This window comes from Archocentrus centrarchus, chromosome 20, assembly GCF_007364275.1.
Source record: "Archocentrus centrarchus isolate MPI-CPG fArcCen1 chromosome 20, fArcCen1, whole genome shotgun sequence".
In the NCBI taxonomy this organism is placed as follows: Eukaryota; Metazoa; Chordata; class Actinopteri; order Cichliformes; family Cichlidae; genus Archocentrus; species Archocentrus centrarchus.
In genome coordinates this window covers 3,938,231-3,956,774 of record NC_044365.1, presented here as the reverse complement: position 1 = coordinate 3,956,774, position 18,544 = coordinate 3,938,231, and the positions used below count along the sequence as shown (strand labels likewise).

The window sequence follows — 18,544 nt, the reverse complement described above, 5'->3', positions numbered from 1 at the left end:
CAAAAAAGTTCCTTACGACGCCGGACCTTTCTGTCCACTCCGCCGCAAGCTCTGCTCCAACTGGCCTCCACAGTCCGCCGCCCGTCGGCTCATCTCCGCCTCTTTAACACACAGTGTTGGAAAGAAGGCTGACAGAACGAACCCACGGATACAAAAACACCACAGCGCCACGGCTGTAACACACACACACACACACACACACACCTCCAGTATGTGGAGAGGGGAGGAGCAAATGTGATCAGGTGATTGAATTACGTGGGAGCAGGAAGAAGCAGCTGAGTGTGAGAGCAGCAGGAGGAAAGCGGAGCAGGGTGAGTGTTAACACAACATCGTTGTTGTCGGAGTGTGTTTGTGTCTGCGCTGCGGAGGGAAGAAGACAATTCCCAGCTGTGATTGGCTGAATCAAAATAAACAAAGCTTAAAGAAAACTGGCAACATGCTGACGTACATGTTTCACTTCCTGTTTCGTCGGGCATATAACTGCTGCTAATGTGCATTTAATTCATGAGGACCGTTTGAACCTGTTGTTATTAACGGTAAAATCAAAGGTAACGCTGGGCCTCATTCACTAATATGTGCCTGGAAATGTTCTTAAAAAAAAAAAAAAAAGTCGCGCTCAGTTACGCTCGTGTTTATGGACCACCGGTCTGTGTGGTTCTCACCACCGTTCTCCTGATTCAGAACCAGTCGGACCCAACCAGCTACTGTCTGCATGCTGCCCTGACCCTCGTTTCTCAGCGTAAGGAAGCAGGTGTAACTCCAGGTGTAGCAGGAAGCGGTGACGGCTTTGGCGGGGATGACGGCGCCTCTGAGGAGCGAAACAAGGACAAAGTCCGACTGTAGAAAACCATATTCTGAGGTCCCAGAGGCGCAGCTTTCCACGGTTTTCACGGGAGTGACGACCGTGAGAAAGAAAGAGAAGCGACACTGGCTGAATTATTATTATTGTTATTATTAGTAGCAGTAGTGGAAGTATTTATTTTAAAGACGTGTGTTTAAATTTCCGAGGCTGTCATTAGAGGGACTTCTGAAATGCTGATAAACATGAGTGAAACCTTCAGCCTCACGATTTATGCACTGTTAGGAAATGAGGCTCGTTGTTCTGCAGGGTTGCTCTGAATAGGAAGAACCAGATGTTGCTGCAGTTTCAAACGTGGATCCGATCAGGGCTGCAGCCAAAGAGGTTTTAGGAAGACTTCAAACTGAGTGAAGCACTTGCAGTCACAATTAGAGCTGTTTGAATGCTGAATGCTTTTATGTAGCCCTGTCAGGGCTCCTAATGAGACGATGGTCATCGCTGGCCATCACTCAGAGCTCTTGAGGTGCAACCTGGCAGCATCAGACGGACCTAAACATGACGTTCCAGAGGTGTTATATTGTATGTCGGTCAGTCAAACGTGGGGGCCAGTCAATGGTATCATTTCCTTCATTCTCCAGGAACTCCCTGCATACTGGTGTCGTGCACCAGGAGGAACCCAGGACCCACTGCACCAGCGTAGGTTCTGACAGTGGGTCCAAGGATCTCATCCTGAGACCTGATGGCAGTCTGGGTGCTGTTGTCTAACCTGTTGAGGTCTGTATATGTGTCACTGAAAGTGGACCACATTAAACCTGGATGCTTCTTTGTGTGTTTCATGGCAGCTTCATCATTCAACCACGTCCTGCTGTGACCTGTGTCCACACGCACAGCTGACACACAAACTGCTGCACACTGGAAGGATTTCTAAGGTAAAGTCCAGCTTGGAGATGATGGCGTGTTCTTTGTGGGCTTCATCACTGATGATCAGTTCTTCAGTCTGCAGCTTCTCAGTGTTTTTGCCCTCAGAAATATGATCATAGTGAGCTGTAGCTGTACTGTGAGCTATTGAGTTGTGGTCACTGGCAAGCCAAACTCAAGAGCTCACACTTTCAAGCTCCTTTCTTTTCCTACTGAGCTGACCGACTTTATCCTATGGGAGTCCCGTCTCTCTCATCAGTGAAGAAATGGAATTGAAAAGGAGGGAACTGCTGTTTAAAAACACGATTTTCTTTTTCAGTTTATATAGAGATTCAATGATGTTTATTTAGAGATTGATTTGTAAATACATTTATTTCTTACTGCATAATGTTATTGTACAATTAATTCTAAATTAATTAAGTGCTTTATTGTTATGTATTTATTGAACTTCCTTTGTAGAAGACATCTGTATGTCCATAACTATGGAGACAACTTTCTGAAGCCTTCATATATAGAACAAATGAAAAGCCTGAAAATGCTTTTGATGTTTAATAATTGATGAATTATGAGATTTTGATGAAGCTGCTTTCCTTTGATCTGTAACCTAAAGTGTTCCTGTTGGGCAGGTTAAAGGGGAATATAATCCTGGAGATTCTTCGAAGCTGTCAGTGTTTCTGAATAGGCAGAACTATGGACTGGCAAGATGTTCCAGAGGAGGTTCAGGATGAGTTTGACCTGGAGATGTACAACGCAACAGAGCAGGGACGACTTAGACTGATGGAAGAAGAAGTGAGGAACTGCAGAAAGGCTCGGTGAGTCCAGATGTGATCACAAACATTGTTACTCGGTGTAGATTAGTAATTTAGTTCTTCAGATATACACAGTACTAAAGGATTCTCATTAGTTTTAATTTCACCCTGCAGGAATCTGGGGGTAACTGGCTACAATTTTATAACAAATGATATGATCTGTGAGTCTAACTGAAGAAAGGAATCAAATATAAGGCCAAGAATTTTTTTTTTTCACCTGAGGTTTAATACAGCAGGTACGGAAAGTATTCAGATCCTCTCCAGTTCCGTAAGGTTGGATGGTGAACGTTGGTGGACAGCCATTTTCAGGTCTCTCCAGAGATGCTCAGTTGGGTTTAGGTTAGGGATGCGCCGATCCGATATTCAGTATCGGTATCGGTCCGATACTGGCCTAAATTACTGGATCGGATATCGGAGAGAAATAAAAAATGTAATCCGATACATTAAATAACGTTTCGCTCACATTAGCTGCATTACAGTGCTCCGTCGTCTTCTTCTTCTTGTGGGTTTGCGGCTAACCAAACCAGCTTAGAGCTGCATTACCACCACCTACTGGATTGGAGTGGGGGATCAGGAGTTAGGAAAAAACCCTCCGCACATTCTATAAAGTTCGCCGTCGCTGCGACGGGTTCCCTTTGACACTGAGCGATCATCTCTGACATGTTGTTCCGCCTCCACCGCTCTCTGTCTTGTTTGTGTGTTGTGCTCGCTGTGCTGAGAATCAGCTGTTATTTTTTTTTCTCTACTTCAGCTCCCGGACATACTGCTAGCGAGCGCCGCTATTAGCACTGGTGACCGTCCGGTACTGGAAGAACCCCTTCCCCGTCAAAATATTTTTGATACTTTAATCCCTGATTTGTGACTAAATATAGACCTGCAGTAGAAACGTATTTAGGAGAATGCTTGTAAATATAAAGCATTTTTGATACTTTAATCCCTGATTTGTGACTAAATATAGACCTGCAGTAGAAACGTATTTAGGAGAATGCTTGTAAATATAAAGCATTACAAGATTACGCTCACGCAGCCCCCAGTTTGTCAACATAAACACTGATGACAAAACAGCAGCAGTCAGCTGATTTACGAGCAGTCTGTCTGCACAAGCGGAAAGAGGCGGAGCCGGTGAGCTCAGATGGAGCAGAAGGAAATTTTTTTTCGTCTTTTTCGTCCCTGTAACCTCCATAAACATTTACTGGGAAACAGCTGGAGGTCCTTCATCAACCACCTGATCAGTAAGTGAAGAAAAGAGAACTTTGTAGCTGCTCCATCCACCCTGTTTGTTTCACACAGGGAAAAACTACAGTACAGAAGTTAAAATATGCAGATGAACCGTTGAAAAAAAGTATTTCTTATCCAGTTACTTAGGTAATCAATATAAATAGAATAGTCAATTGCTAAAATAATCAATAGTTGCAGCCCTAATGAAATTTGCAACATACCATAAGCCAATGCATCACCTTCTCACACAGAAGCAACAGGATTCAGGTGATAGTTATTGTTGTAAGTAAGTAAAATTTATTTATATAACGTTTTTCACAGACAGAAAGGCACTGTACAATAATTAAAACACAATATCAACCCCCCCCATCCCCACCCCCAGAAAACACTATGTTGAAAACATAATAACATTACCATATTAAAAGAATAAAAATAAAGTCAGAAACCAGAAAGCCTGGTTAAACAGAAAAGTTTTCAACTATTTTTTAAATGATGCCACAGAGTCAGCTAAATGGAGCTGGAGTGGTAAACAGTTCCAGAGCTTTGGTGCCACTGCCTAAAAAGCTCTGTCCACCCTGGTCCTTAGTCTTGTATGTGGGACAACTAAAAGACTTTGATTTTGTTGTGTAAGAGACTGTTGACTTCTTTTTTTTTTTCTTTTTTTTTTAATGATTTTAAATGCCTAGATAAATTTTAAATATCGGATTTATATCGGTATCGGCCGAATCCAAATTTAAAAGATTGGTATCGGACATAAAAAAGTGGTATCGTGCCATCCCTAGTTTAGGTCAGGGCTCTGGCTGGGCCGGTCAGAATGGTCACAGAGTTGTTCTGAAGCCACTCCTTTGTTATTTTAGCTGTGTGCTTAGGGTCATTGTCTTGTTGGAAGGTGAACCTTCGGCCCAGTCTGAGGTCCTGAGCACTTTGGAAGAGGTTTACTTCCAGGTTATCTCTGTACTTGGCCGCATTCATCTTTCCTTCAATTGCAACCAGTCATCCTGTCCCTGCAGCTGAAAAACACCCCCATAGCATGATGCTGCCACCACCATGTTTCACTGTTGAGATTGTATTGGGCAGGTGATGACCAGTGCCTGGTTTTCTCCACACATACTGCTTAGAATTAACACCAAAAAGTTCAATCTTCGTCTCATCAGACCAGATAATCTTATTTCTCATAGTCTGGGAGTCCTTCATGTGTTTTTGGCAAACTCTATGTGGGCTTTCATATGTCTTGCACTAAGGAGAGGCCTCCCTCTGGTGGAGGGCTGCAGTGATAGTTGACTTTGTGGAACTTTCTCCCATCTCCCTACTGCATCTCTGGAGCTCAGCCACAGTGATCTTTGGGTTCCTCTTTACCTCTCTCACCAAGGCTCTTCCCCCATGATTGCTCAGTTTGGCTGGATGGCCAGGTCTAAGAAGAATTCTGGTCGTCCCAAACTTCTTCCATTTAAGGATTATGGAGGCCACTGTGCTCTGAGGAACCTTGAGTGCTGCAGAAATCCTTTTGTAACCTTGGTCAGATCTGTGCCGTGCTACAATTCTGTCTCTGAGCTCCTTGGGCAGTTCCTTCGACCTCATGATTCTCATTTGCTCTGACATGCACTGTGAGCTGTGAGGTCTTCTATAGACAGGTGTGCGCCTTTCCTAATCAAGTCCAATCAGTTTAATTAAACACAGCTGGACTCCAATGAAGGAGTAGAACCATCTCAAGGAGGATCAGAAGAAATGGACAGCATGTGAGTTAAATATGAGTGTCACAGCAAAGGGTCTGAATACTTATGACCATGTGATATTTCAGTTGTTCTTTTTTAATAAATTTGCAAAAATTTCTACATTTCTGTTTTTTTTCTGTCAAGATGGGGTGCTGAGTGTAGGCAGAGGTGGCAAAAGTACTGACATTCTGTACTTAAGTAGAAGTACAAGTACTTGTGCTAAAAACTAGGGCTGCAACGATTCATCGATTAACTCGATTAAATCGATTCTAAAAATTTATCGACACAAATTTACTGTGTCGATGCTTCGTTTAAACTCTGCAGCGCTCAGCTGTCTCGGTGTAAGCGGCGCTCCTCACTAGCATTAGCAGCATTAGTGCTGACGTTTTTTTGTGGGTTTATTGGGGGCTGGCAAACCAACATAGAACTGCATTACCGCCACCTACTGGACTGGAGTGTGAATCACTCACGTATAAACAAGCACACATTCTAAAAAGCTCTCCGTCGCTGCGATGGATTTCATTTAACACAGAGTGGATCATCACTAGAGTTGCCACCTGTCTCGTAAAATACAGAACCCCGTATGTTACGGGACTCCGTGGAATACGGCTCCGTAACATTACGGGACGGGTGGCAACTGTCGCTGACATGCATTTCCACGCCTCCACTGCTCTCTGTGTGTCTGTGTGTGTTGTGCTCGCTGAGAATTTCAGCTGCTATTTTTGTGCTTACTTCAGCTGTAGCTACCAGAACTGGTTTGCTAGCGAGCGCGGGCCATTAGCACTAGCGATGGTTCGGTACCGGAAGGCCCGCCCCCCAGGACCGGGGGGCTCCTTCAAAATATTTTTTATACTTTAATCCCTTATTAGTGACTAAATATAGACCTGCAGTAGAAACGTATTTTCGAGAATGCTTGTGAATACAAAGCATTACACCATTACTCACACATGCGCCATGGCTCCCGCAGCCACTAGTTTTTCAGAACACTCATAGCAGGCAGCGGTTTTAACTGCGCAAGCGCAAAGAGGCGAAGCTGTGACGGTGAGCTCAAGTAGTGAAAAAGGAAACGTTTTTCCAGCGACCAAAACAGCAGCTTTTTGTTTTAGTAACCACCATTAAATCTGTGAAACAGCTGGAGGTCCTTCATCAAGCACCTGATCAGCAAGTGTTAAGGTGAAGAAAAGAGAACTTTGTAGCTGCTCCATTCACCGCTGTTTGTTCACAGGCGAAAAACTGCAGTACGGAAGTTAAAATATGCAGATAAACTGTTAATAAAAAAAAGTATTTCTTATCCGATTACTCGATTAATCGCTGGAATAATCAATAGAATACTCGATTACTAAAATAATCGTTTTATGCAGCCCTACTAAAAACTACTCTGGTAAAAGCTGAAGTACTGGTTCAAGTTCTTTACTTAAGTAAAAAAAGTACAGGCTCTGAAATGTATTCAGAGTAAGAAAGTAAAAGTAGTTCTTTGGAGGACGTTTCTACCAACTATATTGTGTAAAGCTAACTGAACCTCATTATATATTATTGTAATAATATAAAATAATACATGAGAATAGAAATGTTATTCCAATCTAAATTTTAATCCTAATGAATGCACTCAGCTTGAATCTGTTCTGTAGGACACAAACTGTGAAAGGGAATTTAACCACAGCTCTGTTCTCTGTGTCCTCCATAGTAGAGGGTGACTGTGTCTCCACCTAAACACAAACATGAGGATACTCAGGGGTTACAGTGGGATTCAGAAGGTGGAGGAACCCTAAGATCAGCTGTAGTGGCTCTGCATGGGGAGAAGAATCACAGCTTTCTATTGTAGCTGCAGTAAATGATGTTGGTGTGCAGCTGTGATCAGCTGACCTGCTGCTGCTGCTCTGAGGTTTACTGCTCTGTGTGGATGAACTGAAGTCACAAAGATATAACCCAGTATTTCACAGCTATCTGAGCTGATCTCCATCCCCTACACTGACAGCATACAGGCTGTAGAAATGTTGGATTCAGTGAATGAATCTCAGCATCAGCAGCTTTGATTCAAACTCATCTCTGCTGCACTGATGTAACCTGTAACTCTGACCATGAACACAGCCTCTGTGCACCAACACAGAGCTTTACTGTAAATACAGTACAACAAGTTAACCTGTTGATTATGTACTAAACTGCAGTATTTTCATACAATCTTTGAATTACACAAAGTCAGCATACTTCAGTTTGTTTTGCAGTCCTTACCTTTAAATCTAACCTCTCCTCTTCCTCTCCTGTCCTCTTTCTCCATCTCTGAGTGAACTTTTCTCTCTTTGCTCTCCCTGAAATACAGCAGCTCTTCTTTTAGCTCACAGACACACTGTGTGACAAACTGCACACACTTTGTGTGTTTGCTCATATTTGTTGAGCATTCAGAAACGTTGCATTTACCTGCCACACGTTACTCCCTTTATGCTCGCTCCTCTTCAGTAGCGCTAGCTAAGCTGTTTATGTGCCATGAGCACGACTTACGGACTCGTTCTGGCCCACTGTAACCCCTGATTATAGCGCTATAAATGAGACATAAATTATACAGTTTTGACTCTTTAATCACTTTGGATGCGATAAGCCCCAGTCATTGAGGATACCCCAGTGCGACTGTCTCTTATATGTTATTATTCCTCCGTTTAGGCTCAGATCGTTTGATGTTTGATGGTGCACTGACCAGAAATGCAAACTTCTCTGTGTTAAAAAGTAACAAGGCTGTTTGAAAATGTAAGAAGTAGAAAGTACAGATACTTGTGTAAAAATGTAGGGAGTAAAAGTAAAAAGTAGTCAGAAAAATAAGTACTCAAGTAAAGTACAGATACCTGAAAAATTTACTTAAGTACAGTAATTAAGTATTTGTACTTTGTTACTTCCCACCTCTGGAGATAGGGTGAGGAGTGCAGCCATTTGGGAGGGGCTCAATGTAGAGCCTTGCTCCTCCACATCAAAAGGAGCCAGTTGAGGGACTGAGGGAGTGAGAGACGGTTTGGGGCTTCATTTGCAGTGATGCGGATGCTGGACCAGTCTGTCATGGTGAAGAGGGAGCTGAGCGTGAAAGCAAGCTGGAAATTTACCGATCAATCTACGTCCCTACCAGTTGAGGTGGACATTATGGAGCCTAAATGTGAGGCCATTTTCCTCCTTCATTGGCAGATCTGCAGCCAAAAAAAGCTTCTCATTAAAAGTGTGCAGGTCTGAGAGAGGCTGCAGACAATCATTGTGTCAAACACAGGAAGCTGAGAGGAGCTGAAGCACAGATGTGCAGAGCAGATGTTCATCACATTATGACCTCACTCTATTTTGTCTTCATATACATTCAGTCTGTGTTTATAATGCACATTTCTGCTTTTACAATAACACATTTGATATGTTCTCTAATCACAGACTGGCAGGTTGTGGACTCTCAGAGGCTGAATGTGAAGTTGTGGCCTCAGCTATGAAGTCTAACCCCTCCCATCTGACAGAGTTGGACATGAGTCTGAACAAGCTGCAGGATTCATCAGTAAAGCTTCTGTGTGCTGGACTGGAGAGTCCAAACTGTCGACTGGAGACTCTGAGGTCAGTTCACTGACTGCAGCTGTTGTTTTACATTTCAGATCTTTAATGTTTGAAACTTTCTTTGGTTCCTAAATGTTCAGGATGTGTCTGAAGACAAATATGCAGAAGTAACAAACGCTCATGAAGTTTTACAGTAAAAAATGTTTTAAGAAGTGATTTAAAAGACAGTAAGGGAATTTGGTTTGATTTTGATGAATACTCTTCCACAATTTGGAGCTTTAACAGCAAAATTATGCTGATTTATGTTTACTAACCAAGACCTCCGAACAACAGCAAGTGCCCCATATACTGATCTAAGTAAGTGCCTGGACACATGGGAGACTAACAAGTCATTGATATCATTTGAAGCAAACCATTTCATGCTTTAAAAATCAGTTTTAATGTTTTTAAATCAAGACAGAATTTAACAGGTGTGCTGGTACACCGATGTGTTCATGTTTCTTGGTGCCAGTTAAATTCGGACCCCAGTGTTCTGAATTAACTGGAGTCGGTGAAATGAGCTCTGACTGATCCTGGTATAAAGAGCATTGCAGTAATGAAGACAGGAAAAATAAAAGCATGCATGACCGTGGCAGATAAGGAGGATCTAATTTTGGATGGGACAGCTTTTGTTTGTTTGTTTGTTTGTTTGTTTGTTTGTTTTTTAACTTAAGCATTGAATCTGTGGTTGGTAGACTACTTTAGAAAGCTTTGAAAGAGCCATTATTTGATATCAATTAGACAGGTGAGTACATTTTCAAGGCTGCTGGAGTTGTTTGATAGCTGAAGGGCATATAACTGTGTGTCACCTGCATAGCTTTGGTGATGAGTGATCTGGCTGAGAGGAACCATTTATGCTGAAAATAAAAGTGGTCAAAAGATAAGGAGAGCCACATTTGAAATGAGCAGCAGAGAAGGAAGCATGAGCCATGGCCACAAGCCACAGCTGTGAAGCACATCCCTTAATCTCAGTCTGAGACTTCAAGATTCCTTTATTAACATTATGTAAAAAATACTCAACAAAATTCTGCACACTATCTAGAAATGGAGGTTAGAACAAAACTCGAATTTCTCAAAACTTTCAACTTTTAACTCTGTCTAGTAAAGCTCTTTATTACCATTCTACCTATCTGAAAAATAATTTTTGTGAAGTCAGCAGTAAAGATGCATTACCATATGTTTGGGAGAGGTTCTAAAACAGGCAATGGGTACAGTTTTTGCTTTGTGGTCAAAAATGAAAACATCTACTGTGAGAACAAAGCTCTCAACATTCACACTATTTGGAAGAACTGAGTCAAGAATGTGACCTTTGGAATGGGTGGGTACATTAACAGACTCTTGGACATTAAAGTAAGATCTGAAGCATACTCAGCACAGTATGCTTTGTGTCTAAAGTTTGACTTAATATAAAAAAAAAAAACTGATGATTCAGAATACAGAATGATGAAGTCTGCCTGCTAATGCTTGACCTCACAGGAAAAATCTGAATGAATTACCAATTGTATCTTTTTTTTTTCTTGATTCAGATTGGAGCGCTGCTCGTTGTCAGATATCAGCTCTATGGCCTCAGCTCTAAAGTCCAATCCCTCCTATCTGAAACATCTGGACCTGAGTCACAACATGAACCTGCAGGATTCAGGAGTGAAGCAGCTATGTCGTTTTCTGGAGAGTCCACACTGCACGCTGGAGACTCTGATGTAAGTCTCCATGCTTTAGTTGTGCTGAGATGAATCTGATGTGAAACACTAAACTGCAGACATAACACTGATATTATACTGATCCACACTGAGGATCTTCATTGTAAAGTCTGTTTTTGTCTGTTGACTGTAGCAGAACAATGCTTCACATTTCAAAGCTTCACAGTGATGCTCAACTTATGACCTGCGGCCCACATGCAGCCCTCCTCAGGGTGCCGTCTGGCCAGCTGACCTTTCCTAATTCTCACAGTTCAATTAATAATCCACAGCTAACTCTCTGTAGCAATTCAAAGGTCATGGTACACAGAAATCTGTGAAACAGAAACAGTTTGGAGCAGGAATTATTGCACATTATCAAAATGACCCTGCTGAATGGGATGCTGGGTAATGTTAGCTAGTCAGGTATGGGTGCGGCTGCAAGAGGCTCTGTCGTTACAGAACACTGAAGAAGAGCAAAGGAAGATGGAGGATGAAGCAAAGAGGCTGGAGATGAAGCAGAAGATCTTTGGCTCCAGGGAGCTGCTGTGTCTGCTGGAAGCTTTTAGGAAGCGTTTAGCTTTCAAACTATGAGACCTGTTTTTCTGTCATTTCTGGTCACGCTGCTTCTGGGTGGGACTTCTTCCTGTGAGTGGGACTCAGGCAGCTCCACCCACACAGTGACAGTGAAGCAGCTGAAGATGATGTGTTACTGGAGGAATTTAAAAAACCTTTAAAACAAATTTTTTATATGTGAGTATATAATGCTGAGTTTATGAGGTGCACGATGAATTTCCACATGTTGAATCTGGAGATGCATGAATCGTTTTTAAGCGTTGACAGAGCGAGCGCACCTCTATGAACTTCTTAAAATTTCAGAACAGATTATGAAACACTGAATAATTTCAGGCAAATGTATTGTCTAACAAAGGCACATCTGTTATTCTTTATTCAGACTGGATGACTGCAGTTTTTCAGATATCAGGTCTCTGGCCACTTCTCTGAAGTCCAACCCCTCCCATCTTAAACATCTGGGTCTGAGCTGGAACAAGCTGCAGGATTCAGGAGTGAAGCAGCTGTGTGGTTATCTGGAGAGTCCACGATGTCGACTTGAAACTCTGGTGTGAGTCTCCATGTTTTAGTTGTGCTGAGATGAATCTGATGTGAAACACTAAACTGCAGACATAAGGCTGATATTATACTGATCCACACTGAGGATCTTCATGGCAAAGTCTCCACTGGATAATTCACTGTGAAGCTCTCAAACACTTCATTCCACCTTAAAGTCTGTCTGACGTTTCCATAAAAGCCAAATCTTTAGCAAACATCAGACTGGAACAAATAAACATTCAGTATCTGCTTGTTCACTCAGTTCTGAGCTGAGATGATTAAACAGATTGAAATATTCAGGACAAACCGAAAACAAGATTCTGTTTGGATGACTTTGTGGCTTTTCTTCTATGTAGAATCTAAAATAAATGTGTCTGCACAGCATGAGTTTGTAAAACGGGATTTACTGATGGAGCTACAGAGTTTAAGAGCTGAAGTCACTACGTCTATTGAAGCAGCAGCATGCTGCCATTAACATTAATGAGGCTCTTTCACATGTTCTGTTTGACTGTAGAGCAGAATAAAGTTTTAGTTTGCTTTACAGACAGCAGTCCAAAACTGAATACATGATGTGGATCAGAGGTCACGTTAGACTTTTTCTGTGTCATTTTCACAGACAGGCTCATATAAGTTCTATCATAATATTATTTTACCGTCAATTTTTATTGTAATGATTATACCTGTCTGCTGCCTCTGGAGTGCCGCGGGCTCCTCCTTGACCTTTGGTGTCCATCTGGTTTGGCGATTACCACCACAACCCACATCTTGTGGGTGCAGCTCCATGCTGCCACCTCCGCAATGGAGGTATGAAACATGGCCCATTCGGCCTCATTGCCTCACTATAGATTTGTACACACCAGGCCTGTCCAGCATCCTTCCCCACCACCTGACCCAACTCACAAACAGGTGGTGAACAGTTGATAGCTCAGTGTCTTACTTTGCCTGAATGTCCAAGAGATGATTCCATTGTGATAAAGCTATTACAAAATTGATCATTGAACTATGACTTGGGGTGTCTGTGTGTCATGTGCACTTATGGACACCCTTATACTTAAACATGGTGTGAGTTACGGACAAACTGTGGCTAGCACATAAAGTCCAGAAACATAATTCAGATAATTCAGCATCTGACTTATCAGGAAAAAAAAAAAGTTCTTTGTCCTTATTCTACATCCTCACCGTGGACCAAGCAAGCCATGAGCGTCCTTTATTCAAGTGTTTTTTTTTTTTTTTTTTTAAATCTCTCTTTGAACAAGTTTCTGTGCCTCAATCTTTGGATTCTCTCCCTCAGAACAAGACAGCTTCTTCTGACTGAGAACATGTTTCAGTGATTTACTGATCCAGGGCTCGTTATTGGGGAAAATAGTTCCTGTTTTCAAAGGAATCCCCATTTTTGAGCCAAAGAAATGGAAGTAGAAATAGATGATCTGAGTCAGAACATGAGCCTTTAAACAGTCCCAGTGGGTGCAGTCAGAGCAGTCCCTCAGTTCCAGTATAGAGTCTTTGGTCCAGACTGGAACAACTGTGTGACTGAGTCTGTCTTGTTGGACCAACTGGAAGAAATGATTGAAGGACTTAGTCCCAGAACAGAGATTCAAATGTCCAAAATCAAAGTGGCTGCATCGGGCAGATAGTCTGAAAACTCTGCACAGTTTGGATTCCTGTTTGAAGCTGCATCCTGTTGGCTTCAGCTGTTTGGAGTTTTTCTAAACTTCTCCATTCTGAACCTTCTTCAGCTCTGATTATGAAACACTGAATGATTTCAAGCTCAAACTTTGTCTTATAAAGTTTTTTTTTCTTTATACAGATTGTGGGACTGCAGTTTGTCAAAGATCAGCTGTGATTATCTGGCAGCAGCTCTGAAGTCCAACCCCTCCCATCTGAGAGAGCTCAATGTGAGAGGAAATAATTTGCAGGAATCAGATATGAAGCCACTGTTTGAGCTCGTGGAAAGTCCAAACTATGGACTTGAGAAACTGAGGTCAGTAGAAGGTTGGCGTGACTTCTTGCTGTTTTTAGCTGTGAAGTTAGTATGAGAGCAAAGATCCAATGTTCCCTGTAAAGTTGTGTGGATCTGCCAGTTACTCCATACAGGAATTTTGGTACAATAAGTCTGGACTGACTTTAACGAATCAGAGTTTCTGATTCCAAGGGGAAGTGAAGAAGCCGATCGAGCCAGTTCACGGAGCTCTAATTACTCCTTCCCCTCTGAGCATCTATCCCATAGTCTCTGATGAAACCACTGCCTGAGAAGCCTTACAGGTCAATTGAAATTCATCAGCCACTTTCATTACAGCAGCTTTCCTCTATGATCATCACTTTTGCTGCTCTGGCTAGGTCATAATTAATTGGCCAGGAAAAGAAGGTCCCAGGGTTCTGTCAATTTTTAAGGTCTACAGTAACCTGTAGGAAGCAGTGAAGAGATCAAATACTTGTCCACAAGGTCTCCTTTACTGTTTCACAAAGAGTCAAAGAGGGAACGTCTACAATTGAGACTTGAGAATTGAGACAATTGAGAGGTTTATCGGTCCTGCCAAGTTGACCGGGCGTACACCCAAACAAACTCATAACAGCCCAGAGTGAGGAGGCAGCGCAAGAATGAGCTCCAGTAAGCAGGGAAAATATAGAAAACATATAATAAAGAATGGGAGAAAGAGAGCGCACTTACAGAATGGATCCGAGCCTCGATGGGAGAAAGTGGTGCTAAAAGTGGGTATGCACTATATACAATGCATAGGGGCGCCGCACAAGAGGGGGGCGCCAAAACGATGCGGCGAAATTATTTTTGTAGTCGGTATTTTCTGTATTTAACAGATGTGCATATGATACGATCAATAACAGAGGCACGGTGCTGATTAGGCACCCCTGTGCTCCTTCACTTCCCCTCCTCCTGCCCCCCCTTATACACACATGTTTTTTTTGTTTGTGATTGATGGAAAATAAAAGCCTGTAATAGAAGTCTTGTATTTTATAAGTCTGTGAATAAGTGAGATCTTCTCACCTGAACACAGTAAACCTTGAGCAAGTGTGTGTGTGCGTGCGTGTGTGTGCGTGTGTGTGTGTGTGTGTGTGTTATTGGGGGGGCTAAAATTGTGTCCTCATATATCGTATCAAAGGCATTCTGCACATTTTGCAAGTATGAAATATGTGCTCACCATGCTGATTTAATTCAACGTGCTAATACACACAAAAACAACTCTCTCTTCTCTGAGGGTAAGAAACATGGGTTTCACTGCTCCAAAACACAACGAGACAAAACAAAGAAATGAGCTATACTACTGTTTAAAAGCGGCTTTAGTTTTACACAGTGTTGTGGGTTGCCAGTTGGGCTTTAATTTTTATTTATTTGTTTTCATAGAGCTGGTTGCTTGTTTCTATCGTGAGATCTGGCAACACTGGGTGGGCAGCTCTGCAGGCGTGTGAGCTTTGAGCGCAGGGTGTTCACTCCAACACATCACCGGTAGTGCCGGTCTCTGGCTGCATGACCGCACATGCTCGTCTCTGGATGAGTGATCTGGAACGATCATTTCATTGTGTGCCTTGTGTGCACAATGACACTGAGTTGAATCTAACATGAGAGCTGAGAGGAAACTGATGAAGAGTCTCTGGAAACACTCATTTATCTCCTCTGCTCTTCCTTCTTCTCTCTGCAGGTGGTGAGGACAGGACGGTGTGTGTGCTGAGAGAGGAGGAGCTGTGTCCTGATGATCCAGAGAGGTTGAAGCAGCAGCAGCTTGTGTGCAGAGACGCTCTGACTGGGCCATGTTACTGGGAGGTGGAGTGGAGAGGAGAGCTTAATCCAGCAGTGACTGACAGAGGAATGAGAAGAAGTGCAGATGACTGTCAGTGCTGCAGAGTGAACTGCTCTGAGAACAGCTCCACTGTCAGACACAATGTAGAGTCCACCATCATCCCTGTGTGTCCCTGTGGATCTGCCAGAGGATCATCAGTGGATCACGTTCAGGAGAACATCACCTGGAAAGGCCTCAAACAACATTTTAAGCCAGATGTTAGTACCAGATTGTTGAAATAAAAAAAACTATTTTGTGGTGTAAACATTTTTCTTCTGTAAAGAGCATGAAACTGCTGCAGCGCACAAAACAGACCCTCACATGTGTGACAGCTTCTTTGTGTGCATGACTGCTGAGTTTTTTATGTACACAAGTTGTTGAATTTATACACAGGAATTAATACAGCACCGCTCAAAATTCAGACACTCTTGCCTGCTGGTGTACCTGCACTCGTGAAATGAAATTATGTGCGTGGATCATGTTTTCTTTCTTGTGTGTGACCTTTGACATAAATATAATTCCATACACGAGTGTCTGTAATAGACGTAAAGTACGAATGCTGAATAGAAAAGCTCTGTGGCATGAAGATCCTTGTAGGATGAAGCACTTTCCACCCCTCTGCCTAAAAAAAAGGCTGATGGGGTAATGTCACCACCCCACCAGATGGGTGAGCAACTTTCGACATTGTGAACTAGACAACTCGACAAAGATGTGATGTTCAAATTCACACCAGGATATCATCTTCTAAAAATCTTTGACCTAAAGGTAAAGGTTAGAGGTCAAGTTTTAAGAAAATCTTGTGAGCATGATGAATGGACAAAAAAGTCACCTAGGATGTTCAAGTTGATGCCACAGATGTACAGTTGTGTTCAAAATAATAGCAGTGCTTTCAAAAACACGAATATAGCTCAGAATCCTTAAATAGTTTTTATTTCCAGGCATTGGGAACACTGCACATTATATTCTAAATCAAAACATGAAGAAAAATGTCTAAATTTTCCAATAACTTTACAGGAAATGAAGAAAAATGAATGTTGGGCTTCACTTAATGAACTGAAAAATGTTTAGGAATTAGCATTCCTGTGAATCACTAAACTAATATTTCGTTGTATAACCACAGTTTTTGAGAACTGCTTCAAATCTGTGTTGCATGGAGTCGACCAACTTCTGGCACCTGTGAACAGGTATTCCAGCCCAGGATGATTTGACAACTTTCCACAATTCCTCTGAATTTCATGGTTTTGCCTCAATAACAGCATTTTTGACGTCACCCCACAAGTTTTCTATTGGATTAAGGTCCGGGGATTGGGCTGACCATAACTTTAATTTTGTTGGTCTGGAACCAAGATGCTGCTCGGTGGTGTGTTTGGGGTCTTGAATACAACAAACATAACAGTAACTGGAACAAAGGCACAAAGCACAAAAACACAATACTAAGAAACAAACTGAAGAAATAAACAGAACTTAGATGTCTAAAACTCTGAGTTAATGACTCAGGGACAGTGACAAACAGAAAAGTTACAAAATTAGAAAAACAAAATGATATTAATTTCTAGTGTCACAGAACATACTTGGGACCTGATTCAGGTTGATCACAGGACCATAAACCAATCAAATATTGGTTCCCTTCATCAAGCAATATTTCATCTGCGTCGCTCTGTTCAAAATAATCTACAAATGGTCCCCAAATGGACTCAAAGGCACCATGTTTACCTTTAACAATAATAATTTTTTCTATTATTAGGCAAGATGTATTTCCTTAAGCCACTGGGCAATATTAGGCCCCTGCATACACTTCCAGGCATGAGCCATCAAATGCTTTGCCTGCAAGAAGCACATGCATTCATACATACAGTCTCTGAGTATTTGTACTTCACTCAGAGGAGCATTCATTGAATACAACCCCTGGATAAATACTTTAGGATAGAGGAGCAAATTTACTGACACTATTTGGGATAATGTAACAGAGTCCCAGAAACTTCATTACACTTATTGCATAAATCCAGATTTGTACTATTACATGTATTTAATAAAACAGAGGTTATATATATATATATATATATATGTGATCAACCAGTTATACTGCAATAGTTTGAGTTGTATATTCACAGTCTTTGTCTGAGCCTTAGAACAGATACCGCTCCATTCCTCCAAGGATCCATCCTGCCAAATATCTGCCTTCCAAGAATTCAGTTTGTTTACAGAGGATTCGGTTGACCAGACTCCAGCGTTCTGTATAGAACTGAAATTCTCCTCTTGCGCTCACGTTTCTGCTAAGTTTTGGTTCTGAGAGGAAGCTCCTTAGCTTTAAATATTTAAAGATATATTTTCTTGGAATATTTTTCCATAAGTTCTTCAAATGACATAAAGATAACTTCTTTATATAAATCTTGGACTTTATTAAAGCCCTTGTTGATGAAGTTTATAATTTGGCCCCTTTTGAAAGCTTTTAAGGCTTCCCATCTAATATAGGCTGAAGTCTGAGTTGTGTTAATTGAAAAGATCAATTTGTTCTTAAGTGTCTTCTGTAAAACTTGTGTCTTGCAGCAGTTTAGCTGAAAACATAATTTAGGTGGGTCGCCTACTAATTTACAGTTAGACTATCTCAGAGATGCTGGAGCATGGTCAGAGATGACAATGCTATCATAAAAACAATCTGCAATTTTAGAGTGTGTGGTGTCTGTACTGCTCTGCTAAACTATATATGCATATATGGTCTTTGTCTTAGGCTTTATTAATTTGTGTAAAATAAGTAACATGAGCTTGAGCATGAAGGCTTGGCCTCAGCTCAAAGAAAGAAGAATGCAGAGGGCCTCTTGCAGATCTCTGGCCCTCCATAAAAGGGAATGACCTTACATACATGCAGGAAACAAGCTATACCTGGTTCTCCATAAAATGCTATATGTGGTACAAGGTCAAGGGTCAAGAATGTGGGTGCTGACTATATAACTCTTGCCAGTCCCTT

At 41.8% G+C, this 18,544-nt stretch overlaps 1 protein-coding gene across 3 annotated transcripts; it reads left to right on the top strand.

Moving 5' to 3' along the window:
* The first annotated feature begins 250 nt into the window (after positions 1–250).
* On the top strand, positions 251–16,478 carry LOC115799344 (ribonuclease inhibitor-like). 3 transcript variants are annotated; one of them, XM_030756456.1, is made up of 9 exons: positions 269–311; positions 1,438–1,495; positions 1,642–1,728; positions 2,344–2,529; positions 8,853–9,026; positions 10,532–10,702; positions 11,634–11,801; positions 13,596–13,769; positions 15,442–16,478. In XM_030756456.1, the coding sequence occupies exons 4-9, from the start codon at positions 2,408–2,410 to the stop codon at positions 15,446–15,448; spliced, it is 816 nt and encodes a 271-aa protein (XP_030612316.1). In that variant the 5' UTR covers positions 269–311; positions 1,438–1,495; positions 1,642–1,728; positions 2,344–2,407; the 3' UTR covers positions 15,449–16,478. The 3 variants fall into 3 exon arrangements, with proteins under 3 accessions (XP_030612314.1, XP_030612316.1, XP_030612317.1); XM_030756454.1 differs by lacking the exon at positions 1,438–1,495 and having other exon boundaries at positions 251–311; XM_030756457.1 differs by lacking the exons at positions 269–311; positions 1,438–1,495 and adding an exon at positions 721–739.
* The last annotated feature ends 2,066 nt before the right edge of the window (positions 16,479–18,544 follow it).